The sequence below is a fragment of the Narcine bancroftii genome, chromosome 2 (assembly GCF_036971445.1).
Source record: "Narcine bancroftii isolate sNarBan1 chromosome 2, sNarBan1.hap1, whole genome shotgun sequence".
In the NCBI taxonomy this organism is placed as follows: domain Eukaryota; kingdom Metazoa; phylum Chordata; class Chondrichthyes; order Torpediniformes; family Narcinidae; genus Narcine; species Narcine bancroftii.
The window spans coordinates 186125542-186142948 of record NC_091470.1 but is presented as its reverse complement, the minus strand read 5'-3'; the positions used below and the strand labels follow the sequence as shown (position 1 = coordinate 186142948).

Here is a 17407-nt window from a genome sequence, read left to right as displayed (position 1 = left end):
TCTTGCGGGCCAAATATAATTAAATCATGGGCCAAATTTGGCCCGCGGGCCTGAGTTTGACATGTGTGAGCTAGAGGGTGGTAAATCTGTGGAATTTGGTGCCACAGGAAGTTGTGGAAGCCGGTGGCAGTGCCCCAGCCTGCGAGGTGACTGTTTTCCCACTTCAGTAGTGCTGTTTGTTATGTGTGAGCTAGACAGAGCCTTTCATTCATATCGATGGGGATCGAAGTCTTACAGAAAGACTTGGGGCTCCCCCCAAGATGCTCCACAGCCACTGCCTTCTCTACCTCTCCCCCGAGGTCCTGATCTCACCATCTCAGACCAGGGTTTTCTGCGACCCAGTCACGTGGGTCCATGTAAATCCACTGGGAGGGAAAGTTGGTAAATTCCACCGAGGTTCAGTGAGATTAAAAAATAAGCTAGAGTGCATGGGTTAGGGGTGAAAGGGGAAAAGGTTAAAGGAAAAGAGAAGGGGAACTTCTTCGCACAGAGAGTTGTGGGAGTGTGGAATGTACTGGAGTGGTGAATGCAGGCTCAATTTTGACATTTAAGAATAAATTTGGACAGGTAAATGGATGGAATGGGCAAGGGGGGCTATGAGTGGGTCGAGGCAGAACATGGACCAGAAGGGCTGAAGGGCCTGTTTCTGAGCAGTAGGGTTCCATGGTAAAATTAAGGCATCTCGCTCCACCCCAAACCTGGCTGTTTGGCTGAAGGTGTTTTCAGTGGGATCTGGGATGAGGTGTGAGATGGTCATGTACCAGAGCCAGGGTATCCAGCCTCCCAGGGGGAAGGGTGGACAGGCTGTGGAAGTGTGGCTCTTCCCAAGGGAATGCAAGTCTCTGGGGTGATGAAAACCTCAAACCTCTACAATGGCCCATGAGGGCACTGCTGATAGAGCTCCCTCATGCAGGGGGAACACTGAGGGAGCTCCCTCAGGGAGGGTCATTCCTGAGGGAACTCATTACAGAGGGGCAGTGCTGAGGAAGCTCCCTCACAGAGGGTTGATGCCTCATGCTTCATTTTGAGGGAGCTCCTTCACTGAGAGGTAGAGGTGAGGGAGCTCCCTCATGCAGGGGCAGTACTGAAGGAGCTCCCACTCAGGAGGGTGGTGGTAAGGGAGCTCCCTCATGGAGGGCTGGCACTGAGGGAGGGCACTCCCAACACTCAGCTTCCTGTTTGATTCCTGGTAGGACGGTGGAGGGGCCACCATTGCCCAGGCTCTCGGCAAGTGGTCTGGTAACTCCTGGAGATGGATGATGGTTGCAACTACCAATACTCAGCCATGTTGCTCCATGGATTTCCTGAGGAAGAGATACAAGAGACCATGTTGGAGGAAGGAATACCTCCCCACCCACCCAGCCTCCATCCCCGAATGAACCAGGTGAGTTCAAGTTCATCGCCATCCAATCGTACAAGTTCAATCCGACGGAACAACGTTCTCTGGTCCTCGGACCAAAACCCTCAGACACACAACCAGACACCACACACAGTACATACGCAGGACAAATATCCAGTGAAACCCTTGGTTTCCAGAACCTACAGGGACTGGTAGATGCCAGAGAAGTGAGTTGTCGGGTTGCTTGAGACTGACTTTTACAATGCATTAAGAATAAACAGTTTTAAAAGACAAAAGACAGTGCAAAATATAATCTGAAAAAAAAACCCGTATTGTAGTTGTCAATTATGAAAGGTTCACTTTAATCAGGTAATTCCCGTAACTTCCAAAATGTAAATTCGAACCCCGATCGATCGCTGGTGCCGTAACAACTTTGCCCTAACTGCTACGCTAATTTTGTCACCATCATAATTAACCAAATTTACAGAGAAAGCCTTAAAATATACTAATAAAGACTCTTGCGAAGCAGGGATAGGGAGGCACTTTAAGAGAGTCATCCCAACGGCGAGCGGCATCGACCAGCTCTTCGTCCTGGGCGACACCATTTTATTTCAAACCCAACTTTATTCAAACAGCTGCTATGAGCAAAGCACGACCAAGGCTCTCTGCTGGTTGAATACATGCTCCCATCTTCACCAAGGGTTTATGTGTTACTTCAGAGAAGATTTCCTTTACCAATTTTAAACTTTATATACTTTATATACTTTATATACTTTATATACATTTTTAAATGTATATCTATCCATTTATCTATATATCTATCCATCCATCCATCCATCCATCCATCCACCCATCTATCTATCTATCTATCCATCCACCCATCTATCCATCCACCCATCTATCTATCTATCTATCTATCTATCTATCTATCCATCCACCCATCTATCTATCTATCTATCTTTCTATCCATCCACCCATCTATCTATCTATCTATCTATCTATCTATCTATCCATCCACCCATCTATCTATCTATCTATCCATCCACCCATCTACCTATCTATCTATCCATCCACCCATCTATCTATCCATCTATCCATCCACCCATCTATCTATCTATCCATCCACCCATCTATCTATCTATCTATCTATCTATCTATCTATCTATCTATCTATCCATCCACCCATCTATCTATCTATCTATCCATCCACCCATCTACCTATCTATCTATCTATCCACCCATCTATCTATCCATCTATGTATCCATCCATTTATTTATTTAACTCAATATTTTTGCTGGCTGCTTGAATTCTGGATTACAGAGATATTACTGGATATAAAAATAAATATATGAGGAACAGCTTCGTCCCACGGGCAGTGAGAACGCTGAACAATCAAAAGAACTGCTGACACTAACCATCTGAGGCGCTAGTATATTTAATAAGCCATCCCTTACTAATCACTGAGCACCTATGGCGTAGGATGACTTAAGGTGGGATGTGAGTGGAAAGAAAAAGTTTGAAAACCACTGGTCCAGGAGTTCCCAGACCTTCCCTCCGATCTTCCCCTCTCAGAGATGGGATGCTCTGTCCTCAGCAGAGGCCTCACATTTGACAAACCCCACGACCTACATCTCGACAAGTTCTGCGCAGGCCATGATGCTGAACTCTTCTTCCATCATCTCCAATTCTGTGCCCATTTCTTCCACTGGGATTCTCCACCCCCTACCGCTGGTCCCTTCTCGCGACTTAAACCTTCTACCTCCTCTTGGACACCTCGTCCAGGCCTTCTGCCCGCTCTGAGTCTTTCTATCTCCAAATGCCACTGAGGCATCATCCGCCTCAACTTCTTCTAATCTCACCCCGTCCATTCTCTCCGAACCAAGTCCAAACCTGTGGAATTTGTTGCCACAGTCGGCTGTGGAGGCCGGGCCATTGGGTGCATTTAAGGCGGAAATTGATAGGTTCTTGATTAACCAGGGCATCAAAGGTTTTGGGGAGAAGGCCGGGCAGTGGGGCTGAGTGGGGAAATGGATCAGCTCATGATTGGATGATGGGCTGAATGGCCTATTTCTTATAGTCAAACCCGGAGTCAAGGGTAGTGTTGTTATGGTCTGGCGCACTGGCCTCAACCTTGACAACACCTTTCAGGCACCTCCTCTGACTTGCCCCATAAATAGGTAACCGTTGATTACGTATCTTTGCTATGTAAGGAATGGTGTGTGACCGGCTGAGTTTCTCCAGCACTTTTGTGCATTGAATGACAGTGTAAAGATGAGGGAGACACACATGTGCGCATGCCCCTTCGTTCCTCACCAAGACTTGCCGCCAGTTACTCCAGTCACCGTTTCTACGGCCCACCTGCAAAACATGCCCCCACGCTGTCCTTCATTTTTGTCCCTTTCCTCAGGAAATGCCGGAGGACCTTGCTTTGAAGGCGGCGGTGTGCGCCGGCTGCGGGGAGACCATTTATGACCGTTATGTGGTATTTGCGGTGGACAAGCCCTGGCACAACCGCTGCCTGAAGTGCTGTGTGTGCGAGCTCATCCTGGGCTCTGAGCTCACCTGCTTCTCAAAGGATGGGGCCATCTACTGCAAGGAGGATTATTACAGGTAAAGCAATGCCACGCCCCATCCCTCTGGAGCACTGTTCAGAAAATCCACACTCCAAATCCTTAGACAAGACCCAGTCCCCTCTCCTTCTCTCCTCCTCCCCTCCCCTCCCCTCCCACCCTCCTCCCCTTTTCTTTTCCACCTCTTCTCCTCTTCCCCTCTTTCCTCCTGCCTTCCCTCCTCCTCTCCTCCAGTCCTCACCCTCTCCCCTCCTCTCCTCCCACCTTCCTTCCCCTCTCCTATTCTCCTCTCCTTCCTCTTCCCCTCCTCCTCCTCATTCCCCCCCTCCTCTCCTACTTCCCCCACCTTTTTATGCAGGCCCCTGCCTGCTTTATACTTAACCCTGACAAAGGGCCTGAAACATTGGCTACCCTTTCTACCAGTGGATGCTGTTTGACCTGCTGAGTTTCTCCAGCATGTATTGTCCCTCTGACACCCCACCTCCAACCTCTCACTGGGCTTGATCCCTTCAGGGTCCAGAGTTCAACGTTGGAACGAGGTGATACCAGCAGGGATAATACTTGTCCTCGAACAAAAGCTCAATCTGAGTTTTACGTTGTTTTTGTACTTTCCCTGGTCTTAACCCATCTCTGCGAGGAACTCCCTCAGTGCTGCCTGTCTCTGCAAGGAGCTCCCTTGGTGCTGCCAGTCTCTGTGGGACGCCTCTGCCAGGGCTAATAAACAAGCGCCAGGATGTGGTCTGGCTAATGATGAAAGGATCCTCCCCAGTCAGATCGTTCCTGTACGACTGGAACATCACCCAACATGTATGTTGTCCCCGAGATGACTGCGGTAGAGTGGAGACAGTCACCCACCTCGTTGCTGAATGCAGATTCACTAAGATGACGTGGAGTAGGATGCAGGGGTCCTTGTCATGGTTCATCCCCAGCGGCAGCGAAACAAAGGACCCTCTGATCTACTGGCGGATCCCGGGACCCAAACAGAGTCCGACATCTAGAACCGCTGGAAAACCATCAACTCGGTAAAAGATGCATTTTGGTTGGTCTTTCAGATGTCTGTGAGGGGAACACTGCCAACCGGCACATTCCAGGCTGCAGGAGCACGTGCTGAGGGATGCACTGTGGCCAACGCGAGGGGTCTGTGGGGAAGGATCACAGTACAGAGTCCCTCCCATCACTGGGCACTGAGTGACTGAGACTGAGAGGAAGCCCACTCAAACTTTGGCAGACAATGTGAAGGAAAATCCTAAGGGTTTCTACAGGTATATTAAGTCCAAAAGGATAGTAAGGGACAAAATTGGTCCCCTTGAAGATCAGAGTGGTCAGCCAAAAGAGATGGGGGGGATATCTGAAATGGTTTTTTTCCTTCAGTATTCACTAAGGAAACTGACACAGGGTCGTGGGAAGTAAGGAAAACAAGCAGTGAGCTCATGGAACCTATACAGATTAAAGAGGAGGAGGTGCTTGCTGTCGTAAAGTGAATAAGGATGGATAAATCCCCAGGGCCTGACAAGATATTCCCTCGGACCTTGAGGGAGGCTAGTGTAGAAATCGCAGGGGCTTTGGCAGAAATATTTAAAATGTCCTTAGCTACGGGTGTGGTGCCGAAGGATTGGAGGGGAGCTCATGTTGTCTCATTTTTAAAAAAAGGCTCCAAAAGTAACCCTGGAAATTATAGGCCGGTAAGCCTGATGTCAGTGTAGGAAAATTACTGCAAGGTGTTCTTAGAGATCGGATATACAATGATTTGGGTAGCCAAGGACAGATTAGGGAAAGTCAACATGGCTTTATGTGCAGCAGATCACGTTTAACCAATCTTATAGAGTTTTTTGAGGAGGTTACCAGGAAAGTTGATGAAAGAAAGGCTGTAGATGTTTGTGGGGAATTGTTAGCCAGAATCAGACACACACAAGGTAAAGACTGTACCACAGGCTTTAATCCACAAAGACAGGCTGGCTGTAGCTGCAATAACTCTGAGTGAGACTTCGGGAGGCCGGTGCAGGCTTATATCCCGGAGGGTGATTGACACCCGACGGGTGGGGCTCAATCCATTCAGGCTGACTGATTGACAGCCGGCCATGTGTTGTCCTGTCCCATTACACTCCTGCAGGTACAGAGGTTGCCCCTTGCAATAGGCCGGAGGTACACTCCTGCAGGTACAGAGGTTTCCCCCTGCAGTAGGCCGTTGGTGTACCACCACAATGTTGTCTACGCGGACTTTAGTAAGGCCTTTGGCAAGGCCCCGCATGGGAGGTTAGTCAGGAAGATTCAAACGCTAGGTATTCACAGTGAGGTAGTGAACTGGATTTGACAATGGTTGGGCAGGAGAAGCCAGGTTAGTGGTAGATGATGGCTTCTCAGATTGAAGGCCTGTGATTAGTGGTGTGTCTCAGGGATCGGTGCTGGGACCATGGTTGTTTGTTATCTATATCAATGATCTGGATCATAATGTGGTAAATTGGATCAGCAAGTTTGCAGATAACACTAAGATTGGAGGTGTAGTGGACAGTGAAGAAGGTTTTCAGAGCTTGCAGAGGGATCTGGACCAGCCAGAAAGGTAGGCTGCAAAATGGCAGATGGAATTTAATGCAGACAAGTGTGAGGTGTTGCATTTTGGAAGGACAAACCAAGAAAGGACATACTTGATAAATGGTCGGGCACTGAGGTGTGCGGTAGAACAGAGGGATCTGGGAATACAGATACATAATTCCCTGAAAGTGGTGTCAAATGTGGATAGGGTTGTAAAGAGAGATTTTGGCATATTGACCTTCATAAATCAAAGTATTGAGTATAGGAGTTGGGACGTTATGGGAAAATTATATATATATAAGACAAGGTGAAGCCACATTTGGAGAATCATGTGCAGTTCTGGTCACCCAACTACAGGAAGGGCATCAATAAGATTGAAAGAGTGCAGAAGAGATTTACTAGGATGTTGCCCAGACTTCAGGAACTGAGTTACAGGGAAAGGTTAAACAGGTTAGGACTTTATTCCCTGGAGCACAGAAGAACGAGGGGAGATTTGATAGAGGTATTTAAAATTATGAGGGGGGTAGGTCAGCTTTTTTCCACTGAGGGTCGGTGAGATTCAAACAAGAGGATGTGAGTTAAGGGTGAAAGAGGAAAAGTTTAGGGGGAACTTCTTCACTCAGAGAGCGGTGGGGGTGTAGAACAAGCTTCTAGCTGAAGCGGTGAATGCGGGCTTGATTTTAACATTTCAAGGGGAAATTTGGACAGGTACATGGACGGGAGAGGTATGGGCTGAGTGCAGGCCAGCGGAAGTAGGCATGAAAAAGTGGTTCAGCACAGACCAGAGGAGCCATGGCTCTATGGATCTGAACACAGAGCGGGAGGACGTACAAGGCACCACAGTGTTCTAAATAGAGAGCATGCGTAACAATGTGCAGTCATGGAAATGCAAGGATATGACACTATGGGCGTGAAAAGACTGAACAGTTTTCTTTTGTAAATAATGTATTGTGAATAAAGTGCAGCACACAAATACACTGGAGGAACTCAGCAGGTCACACAGAATCGACAGGAAGTAAAGGGGAACCAACATTTTGGGCCTGTTTGTTTCCCTTGTCCTCACTACCATTCCACCAGCCTCCGCAGGCTCAGGCTCGACATGTAAAAGTCTTGTGTCTAAACTTTATTGTTGGGGATTTTTTAAAAAATCCCTCTTTGACAGGACTTCAGATGAGTTGCAGGGATGTTCCCTGCCAAGGCTTGTGGTCGGCCTTCTGTTGAAGCTGCCCTGTGACTTTGTTGGCGTGGTTTGTCTGTGTACTGTAAAGCTTCATCTCCTTGACACTTGTGGTTCGTTTTATTTATTTACAACATGGTAGAAGCCGATTCTGGCCATTTAAACCCATGCTGCACAATTACACCCAATTAACCTACAGCCCCTGCACATTTTTGAAGGGTGGGAGTAAACCAGAGGAAACCCACACAGGTTACGGGGAGAATGTACAGACAGTGCCGGATTCGAACCCATGTCATCATGATCGCTGTGAGCGAAATTTTGTTCTGGGTTTTGGTGCTGCTGGGTCACAGTGAATGGTCGAAGACGTGGGCATGTCCTTCGAGCCTGTACAATAGATTTTTTTAAAGTGGAGTGCCGTGTATCCAGTACTGGTCCCACCCTTTACACCTGGGGTTTATCTGCCACGGCCCAGCATGCTGGGATGGTGACAGTCAGGTCCTTGGGTCGTAGGTGTTTCATCGGAGTGTCCTTCTCCTAGATGGATGGCCTGATGAGGCTAACAAGCCCCGTCTGCCCGGGTTTGAAATCAGAGTTGTCCTTCTCTTAGGCCGGCTGACAATCAAGGCGAACGATCCCAGCCCATTCATCCAGTGGGATGTGAGTGGAAGGAAAAAGGTTGAGAACCACTGCTTTAGGGTGTCCTACATGAGGACCCCCAAGTCCCAATGCACCAAATTGTGAATTTTCTCCCCATCCAAATAATAATCTGCCTGTTTATTTCCTCGTCCAAAATGTACATTTCTCAACATTGTATCTCATCTGCCTGGTAATAAATGTAAACTTTCTGCAGGAGGTTTTGTGTTAAGCAGTGTTCCCGGTGCCAGTTGGGGATCCTGGCCTCCGAGATGGTGATGCGTGCCAAGGAGGAGGTCTATCACCTCAGCTGCTTCACCTGCGCCGCTTGCGGGCGGGCACTGGTGACTGGCGACCTGTTTGGCACCTGCCAGGGTCTGGTCTACTGCCAGGAGCACTTCGAGCCTCCGGGCCACCAGGAGAATGAGGCGCGGCTGATGGACAGCCTGGCTGAGCTGGCCTTGCGAGGGGATGAAGCGGTGGAGCTGGCCCGAGGGGACTCCGAGTGGCTCAGGCAGAGCGGTGGTGGCCGCAAGCGGAGGGGCAGCCGGCTCCAGAGCGAGTGCGACGACTTTTATCCAGGTGCGCTGTTTTCCCCCCCCCCCCACCTTTGCATGCTCACCGTGACGGTGACCTCTGTGAGCAGACCCCGTCTTCCTCCTCCTGTACTCCTTCCTTCCTGTTGGGCCAATGGCAAGGCATCCTGCCTGTCTCCGGAGTCGTGGTGTGCAACCCACCCCATTCCCCCATCAAAGTAACCTTCCCATCTTTGGATCACTCCATCAACCCATGTCCATTAGGTATAGGAGAAGAAATAGGCCATTCAGCCCATGGTGTCTATCCCACCAAATAAGTGGATCCATTTTCCCACTCAGCTCCACAGCCCGACCTTCTCCCCATAACCTTTGATGCCCTGGCTTATCAAGGACCTGTCAATATTTGCCTTAAATACACCCAATGATCTGGCCTCCACAAGCGCCTGTGGCAATAAATTCCACCCTCTGGCTGAAGAAATTCCTTGGCATCTCTGTTCTAAGCAGACACCCTTCAATCCTGAAGTTGCGTCCTCTTGCCCGACACTCTCCCACTGTGGGAAATAACCTTTCTACATCTACTTAGTCCACGCCTTTCAGCATTCCTCATTCTCCTAAATTCCAATGAGTACAGATCAAGAGACATCAAATGCTCCTCATACGATAACCCTTTCATTCCTGGAATCATCCTTGTGAACCTCCTCTGAACCATCTCCAACATCAGGACATCCTTTCTTAAAGGAGGGAGCCCAAAACTGTTCACAAAACTCCACGTGAGGTCTCACCAGTGCCTTGTAAAGCCTCGATAGCCCATCGCTGCTCTTATGTTCTATTCCTCTGGAAATGAACCCCAGCATCGCATTTGCCTTCTTCACCACCACCTCAACCTTCAGAGTATCCTGCATTATGTCTCCCAGGTCCATTTGCATCCAGGTATCTTCAATTTTCTCCCCATTTACAAAATATCCTGCGTGTTTATTTCATCTACCAAGTGCATAACCGTACTCTTCATTGACAGTTCTCTGCCCATTCTCTTAATCTGTCCAAGTCTTTCTGTGGCCTCCCTGCTTCCTCTACGCTACCTGCTCCTCCACCTGCCTTTGTATCATCTGCCAACTTGGCCACAAAACCATTTGTTCCACAATCCAAATCATTCATATACAACATTAAAAGAAGCAGTCCCAACACCTACCCCGTGGAATACCACCAGCAATCAGAATGTGACCCCTGTATTCCGACTCCCTGCCAATCAGCCAATGCTCTACCCTGTTTCCTGTTATACCATGGGCTGTTACCTTGTTAAGTGGCCTCATTTGTGGCACCTTGTCAAATGCCTTCTGAAAATCCATATACACAACATCCACTGCATCTCTCTTATCCAGCCTGCTTGTCACTTCCTCAAATTCCACACCTTCAGGATATCTGCCCTACCTTTGGAGTATCTGGCCCACCTTCGGGATATCTGCCCCACCTTCGGGATATCTCCATTCAGGATTACTCCCCATCAGAAAGAAACCTTGCCTCCCCCCTTCGCCCGATCCAGCGCCCCTGTAGGGATTCCATCCCACGTCTCTGGATGCTCTCCCCCAATCACCACATGGGTTCTGAAGGGCAGTTCACATTGGGAAAGAGAGCAGGATGGATTCACCTGTTCACCAAGGGTCTGGTGATGGGAAGATTAAAGAATGGCCTTGTGTTTCTCGGAACGTAGAAGATCAAACCGTGATTGCACAGGATTTTTTTCAGAATTCTGGTGGATGAGGATTGGACAGATGAATTGATAGTCAGAATAAAATTGCTGAATGACTCGTGGTTTGGAAAAGCTTGCCTTGAGGAGGTGGAAATGTAGTTCAGAGCACAGAAATGCCGGAGGAACTCAGCAGGTCACGCAGTGTCCATCGGAGGCAAAGATAGCTAACCGACATTTCGGTCCTGAGCCCTTTGTCAAGGTATGGGTTTTAAATCAGGAAAAATGTGGGGGAGAAGAGGAGGGGAAGAGGGAGGAGGCAATAAATGAACATGGATAGGAAGACAATTTTGGGCACCATATTTGCTGATGTTGGAGAGGGTTCAGAGAAGAGTTGCTAGCATAAAACCAGGAATGAAAGGGTTGGCATATGAGGAATGTTTGTCGGCTCTTGGACTGCACTTGTTTGAGGACAGAAGGATGGGGGTGGGGGGAAACCTCATAGAGATATGTCGAAAGCTGAAAGGCTTGGCAAGGGTGTTTCCCATGGTCGGACACTCTGGGACAAGAGGGCTCAACTTCAGGGTAAAATGGCATCAATTTAAAACAGAGATGCGGGAAAAAATGACTCGTCAGAGGGTCATGAATCTGTGGAGCTTGTTACCACAGGCAGCTGTGGAAGCAAAGTCGTTGGGTGCATTTAAGGCAGAGATTGATTACGGGAAGAAGGCCAGGAGCTGAGTGGGTGGATGGATCAAGTCATGGTAAGAATGACGCAGCAGACTTGATGGGCCGACGGGCGTACTTCTGCTCCTCTAAGTTGTGATATCCTGCAAAAGGAGAGGAGAGGTGAGAATTAATCAGGGGAAGGGGGTGGGCTCTGAATGAAGAGCTGAAGGAAAGGAGACAGAGGGATTGGGGAAAGAGAAAATGACAGTGTGGTGCACACAATAATCTTGTCAACACGATGGAGTGATTAAACGGCTTCAGTTACCAAAGGCCTGAGCATTACCTGACCAGGTTCCAGGCAAGAGGGGGCGAGTCCGGGCACGCCAGCCTTCATTGGAAAATCTGGGGAGGAGCCAAGGGAGGGGTTACGGAAGGTCAGGGAGGTTTGGACTGGCCAGTCCATACATCTATACAAATGCCTTTCACCACAGACAGAACTAGCGACATGGAGATAGGGAATGGAATCCAGAGAAGTTGATGTTAATGCCATCCGGTTGAAGGAAGCCCAGACGGAATAGGGAGTTTTGTTCCTCCAATTTGTGCGGGTATTTTTGAACCTCCTCTCGGAGTTTGGAGTGTCTTGAAAGAAAGTTCACTCAACGGCGTTGGATTTCTGGCTGAGTGTGTACGCAGGGAGTCTCTGGGTAAGGCGAGGGGGAGCAGGTGGTGGATCCAGAGTCAGCCGTAGTCTCGCGGACCAAGGTGGACCCTCGCGGGCGAGTGCCTGTGCGTCACGTTGTGGCTCTGCGTTGCCATTGCAGCCTATGCTGAGGGAGAGCAGTCCGCGGTGGAGTTCCGCTACTCCAGGCAGCAAAAGGCCAAGCGCATCCGGACCTGCTTCAAGCATCACCAGCTGCGCACCATGGAGTCTTACTTTGCCGTCAAGCAGAACCCCGATGGCAAGGACTGGGAGCAGCTGTCCAAGAAGACTGGCCTTCCCAAGCGAGTCCTTCAGGTGAGTACCAGACAAGTAGGCCTGTCACCGGCCTGAGGGTCAGTCCATCCCATTCACCCTATCAAAGAGATCCTATCTCATCCTCCCCTCCAAGTCCCTGGGGGCCACTCTTCATCATAACAAGGCAACCTGTCCTCACTCAGGAGAGAAACACAAAAGTCCGCAGATGCTATAAAATATAAAACAATATAGCACAGTACAGACCCTTCGACCCTCAATGTTGAGCCAACCCATATATGCCTTAAAAGTACTAAACCCTCCCTACCCCGTGACCCTCTATTTTTCTTTCATCCATGTGTCTGTCTGTGTCTCTTAAATATCCTTAATGTTTCAGCCTCCACCACATCCCTGGCAAGGCATTCCAGGTACCCAAAACTCTCTGTGTAAAAGACGTACCCCTGATGTCTCCCCTCCCTTCACTTTGTACAGATGTCTTCTGCTGTTTGCTATTCCTGTCCTGGGCAACAGGTGCTGGCTGTCCACCCTATCTATGCCTCTCACAAGCTTTATCAAGTCTCCTCTCATCCTTCTATGCTCCCAAGTGAAAAGACTTAGTTCTGTTAACCTTGCCTCATAAGACTTGTTTCCCAATCCAGGCAACATCCTGGTAAATCTCCTTTGCATCCTCTCCAGAGGTTCCATATCCTTCCTATAATGAGGTGATAGAACTGAACACAATACTCTAGGTGTGGTCTTACCAAAGATTTGTAGAGTTGCAACATGACCTCCCTACGCCTGAACTCAGTCCCGCTACTAATGAAGCCCAGCATCCCACAGGTCTTCTTAACTATCCTGCCAACCTGTGCAGCGACCTTGAGGGATGTTTGAATTTGAACCCCAAGGTCCCTCTAAGTAACTGACCATTAACCCTGTACTCAGCCTTTTGGTTTGTCCTTCCAAAATGCATCACCGCTCACTTATCTGGATTGAACTTTATCTGCAACTTTTCCGCCCAACTCTGCATCCTGTCTATATCCTCGACAACCTTCAGCTCCATCCACGACTTCTCCACTCTTCGTGCCATCCGAAAACTTACTGATCCATCCTTCTGCCTCTTCATCCAGGCCATTTATAATCCCAGATCAGATTCCTGCGGCCCCTCCGCTCGTCACCCACCTCCAGGCAGAAAACTTTCCTTCCACTACTACTCTCTGCTTTCTTCCTACAGCCAAGGTTCCACTGATCCTGAGCCCCATGACTTTCTGGATGAGTCTCTCATGGGGGACCTTGTCAATTGCCATTCTAAAATCCATGTAGACCAGATTTGCCACCCTATCCTTATCAGTTTCTTTTGTTACCTCCTCAAAAAACTCAATTATTGTAAACTCAGCTGGCCTCGCCGCATCCATAGGAGGTAAAGATATATTACCGAGTTATTGGCCTGTGCTCCACCCTCTGCCCCTTCTTCCCTCCTCTCCCCTGTCTTTTTATTCAGGCACCTGCCTCCCTTTTTTTGCTCATACTTAGGGCCGGTGCCAGACTAGTTTGCGTCCTAGGCTGGGCTGAGCACAGGCAGGGTGGGGGTGCTGAGTGGTGGGTGTAGTACCTGATGTGACATTTGATCTGCACCGTACCACTTCCTCCCTCCACCCTTACCAGACTAATGCACGTACTTATAGTGCGTCAGTCAGAACCATGTCATTCCTGACGCAGAAGTGCTGGAGCCATTGGAATCTCTCTTCAACGGAGCCCCTCTGCAGTCTGCACCCTAAGCGGCTGCCTAGTTGGTCGAATGGTAGCACCGGCCCTGCTCATCTACCTTCAAGAAGGGCTCAGGCCCGAAACGTCAATAATATATCTTTACCTCGTGTGGCTGCTGTGAGAACGGCCAAGTTTTTATTGAAATTGTGACGTCCACAGACATTGGTGCTTCATCCTGTGGACGGCACGGGAGCTTCTGAGCTCCTCCAGTGATTTTGGGTACTTGCCTTACTCGTGCGACCACAGGCCTGACGATCAACACCTAAGCTCAAATTGCACCCATGTCGTTTCCGAGCAAGAGCCCACAGGGAGTTTATTTCTCTGTGGCGGTGATGTTCCAGACAAGGGGACCGAACCTTAAAGTTAATAGAAGTCTGGGAGGTCTTTTAGACCAGCTAATGGTATTGGAAGACTGAAACTGGTCTTGTCGCAAGCATACCAAAATGTTGGAGGAACTCAGCTGGTCTTTTTAGCGTATATATATATATATATATTGCTAATGTTTCCTTCTTCGATGACAATTCAGAACAGGCAGAAGCAGGATATATCAGAATTCAAACAATGGGGGAAGATTCCAAACCAACAAAAGGGGTTAGTTGGATGTGATCAGGAACTAGGTAGAATTTATCATGTCTGTGCGGAAGGAGACAAGGGAATGGAGAGACAACGGGGGAAGCAGGGGGTGGGTTTAACAAAAGCCAGAGATGTCTTTATTAATGCCATCTGTTTGGAAGAAGAGGTGTTGTTCCTCCAATTTACGGGTGGGCTCAGTCTGGCAGTACATGAGACCATGGACAAACACGTCGGCAAGGGAGTGGGATGGAGAATTGAAATGGGTGGTCATTGACAAAGCGATCTCCCAGTCTGCGCCCCGCCTCTCCAATGTAGAGGAGACCATGACAGGGAGCGCCGGATGCCGTCGACGACCCCTGCAGATTCACAAGCGAACTGTTGCTTCACTCGGAAGGACAGTTTGAAATGGCGCTGAGGGAGGAGGTGTGGGCGCAAGTGGAACATCTCCTGTGGTCACAAGGGTAAGATGCCAAAATCTCTTTTTACAACCCTATCCACCTGTGACGCCATTGTCAGGGAATTATGTATCTGTATTCCCAGATTCCTTTGTTCTAACGCACTCCTCAGTGCCCGACCATTCACCATGTACGCCCTTTCTTGGTTTAAATAATGCAGACATCAAAACTTGTCTGCATTATTTTCCATCTGCCATTTTTCCAGCTGATCTCGATCCCTCTGCAAGCTTTCCTTGCGGTCCACAATGCCTCCAAACTATGGGCCATCAGCAAACTTGCTGATCCAATTCACCACTTTATCATCCAGATCATTGATATAGACAATAGTCCCAGCACCGATCCCTGAGGCCCACCACTAGTCACAGGCCTCTAGTGTGAGAACCCATCATCTACCACTACTTTCTGGCTTCTCCCATAAAGCCAATGTTAAATCCAGTTGACTACCTCAAGTGTCTGAACCTTCCTTCACAGGGTAGTTAAGAAAGGTTATGGGGTCCTGCCGCCCTGCCTTCCCCATCTATCCTTTTACTGAGAGGTGGGAGGGGGTCCATTCCATCCCAATCAATTAAAGTCAAGAAAATTGTACCAGCCTAAGTGCTGGTTGTCATGCTGTGACAAATTCCTGATGCGTTTCCTACCTTTGTTGTGGGTGTCTTGAACATTGTGCGTAATTGTGGTCTGTTGAGAATGGGCAGAGGAGAGGGAGGGGGTGAAAAAAGTGGCTTGGACTCAACGGCGATTTTTTGTATATTATGGACAACTGTAATTGATTACTGGAAAAAAAAGCTTATGGGCTGTTAGCTTTCATAAGTCGAGGGATTTTTTTTAGTTTATGAGGTAATAATGCAGCTCTACAAAACTGGTTAGAACCCACTTAGAGTACGGTGTCCAGTTCTGGTCACCTCATTATAGGAAAGACGTGGAAGCGTTGGAAAGGGTGTAGAGGAGATTTACCAGGAGGCTGTCTGGTTTAGAGAGTATGCCTTATGAGCAGAAATTAAGGGAGTTGGGCCTTTGGAGCGGAGGATGAGAGGAGACACGGTAGAGGTGGGCAAGATATTAAGAGGAATAGAGTGGGCGACCAGCACCTCCTTGCCTCTGCTTAGTACAAGAGGGCATGGCTTCAAGGTTGTGGTAAACTACTGTTACACCATGATTGGCTGCTGCCGGCTGAGCATGCCTCCAGAGACCGATCCTACCCTTGCATGTTCCCTCTTTGTCTCTGCTTCGATCAGTCAATGAGGTTAAGGTTGTTCCAGTCTTTCGATAATAAAAGCCTGATAGTTTCATAATTCCAGCCTTTTGTGTTTATTGATGGTACCTGGGTGGGAAGGTCAAGGGAGATATTAGAGGAAGTTTGTTTTACCCAGTGAGTGGTTGGTGCGTGGAATACACGTCCTGAGTCAGTGGTGGAGACAGGAACATTGGTGAATTTCAAGAGACTATGGAGGAATTTAAAATGGAGGGTTATGTGGGAGGCAGGGTCTAAGAGCTGGCACAACATTGTGGGCTGAAGGGCCTGTACTGTACTCTTCTATGTTCCTGACTAATGTCCCACGTGGGACCTTAAAGTCCATGTAGACAACATCCACAGCTTTTCCTTCATCAACTTTCCTGGTAACATGGAAGAACTTTATCAAATTGATTAAACACGACCTATGTTGACTATCCCTTATTTGTTCCCATTGACCTGCAGGTTTGGTTTCAGAATGCCAGAGCCAAGCATCGGAAGAGCCTCCAGCAAGAGGACAACACCGACAGTGACACCGTGCTGGAGGCGCAGGAGGCAGCTCAATCCCCGGCGTCCCAGCAGATCCCAGGGGGCCTGGGCCCACCCAGCCCCCTCTTCTCCAGCCAGGGCAGCTCGGCGCCGTGCTCCCTCCTGCCGCCCAGGCCCACCATGGCCCCCATCTTCCTGAATGTCGACGCCAGTGACCCCTCCGATGGCCTCCAGACCATCGACTGCACCAAGCTGTGCTGACGCTGAACTTCGATGACCTGGGACAGCAGTGGCTCCCCGTCTCTTGCCCCAGGGGAGTGGAAACTTCCCCAGGCATTTGAAAGAGGGAGGCTGGAGAACCTGTGGTGAGGTGGGGTGGGGGGTGGGGGGTGGGAGCTCGGAGGTACATCTGTGTGTGAAAGACAAAGCTTTGACTAGAAGCCCCATCAATATGAGAGAAGAAGTGGGCACCAACATTGTGTCAGGGAATAAGAATGTATCGGCCCGTCGAGTCTGCTCCACCATTCAATGTGAACATGGCTGATCTGATGGGAGGTCATCTCCACCTACCTGCCTTTTCCCCATATCCCTTAATTCCATAACTATGTAAAAATCCATCCAACCTTGTCTTAAATTTGTTTACTGAGGCCACCTCCACTGCTCCACTGGGCAGCGAATTCCATGGATTTACTATACTCTGGGAAGAGCAGCTTCTCCTCATCATCCCATATCTACTCCCCTGAATCCTGAGGCTATGTCCCCCCAGTTCTAGTCTCCCCCACCAAATGGAAACAACTTACCTACC

General features: G+C 49.0%; 1 protein-coding gene across 1 annotated transcript in view; it reads left to right on the top strand.

Moving 5' to 3' along the window:
- LOC138754772 (LIM/homeobox protein Lhx9-like) overlaps positions 1 to 16914 on the top strand; it is a 488372-nt gene extending 471458 nt beyond the window's left edge. Inside the window, exons 5-9 of the mRNA XM_069919570.1 lie at positions 1194 to 1384; positions 3748 to 3950; positions 8467 to 8831; positions 11960 to 12153; positions 16579 to 16914. Of these exons, the coding sequence (XP_069775671.1) occupies positions 1253 to 1384; positions 3748 to 3950; positions 8467 to 8831; positions 11960 to 12153; positions 16579 to 16863 (1179 nt within the window). The 5' untranslated portion in view covers positions 1194 to 1252 and the 3' untranslated portion in view covers positions 16864 to 16914. The remainder of the gene's footprint in view (positions 1 to 1193; positions 1385 to 3747; positions 3951 to 8466; positions 8832 to 11959; positions 12154 to 16578) is intronic.
- Positions 16915 to 17407: the final 493 nt, after the last annotated feature.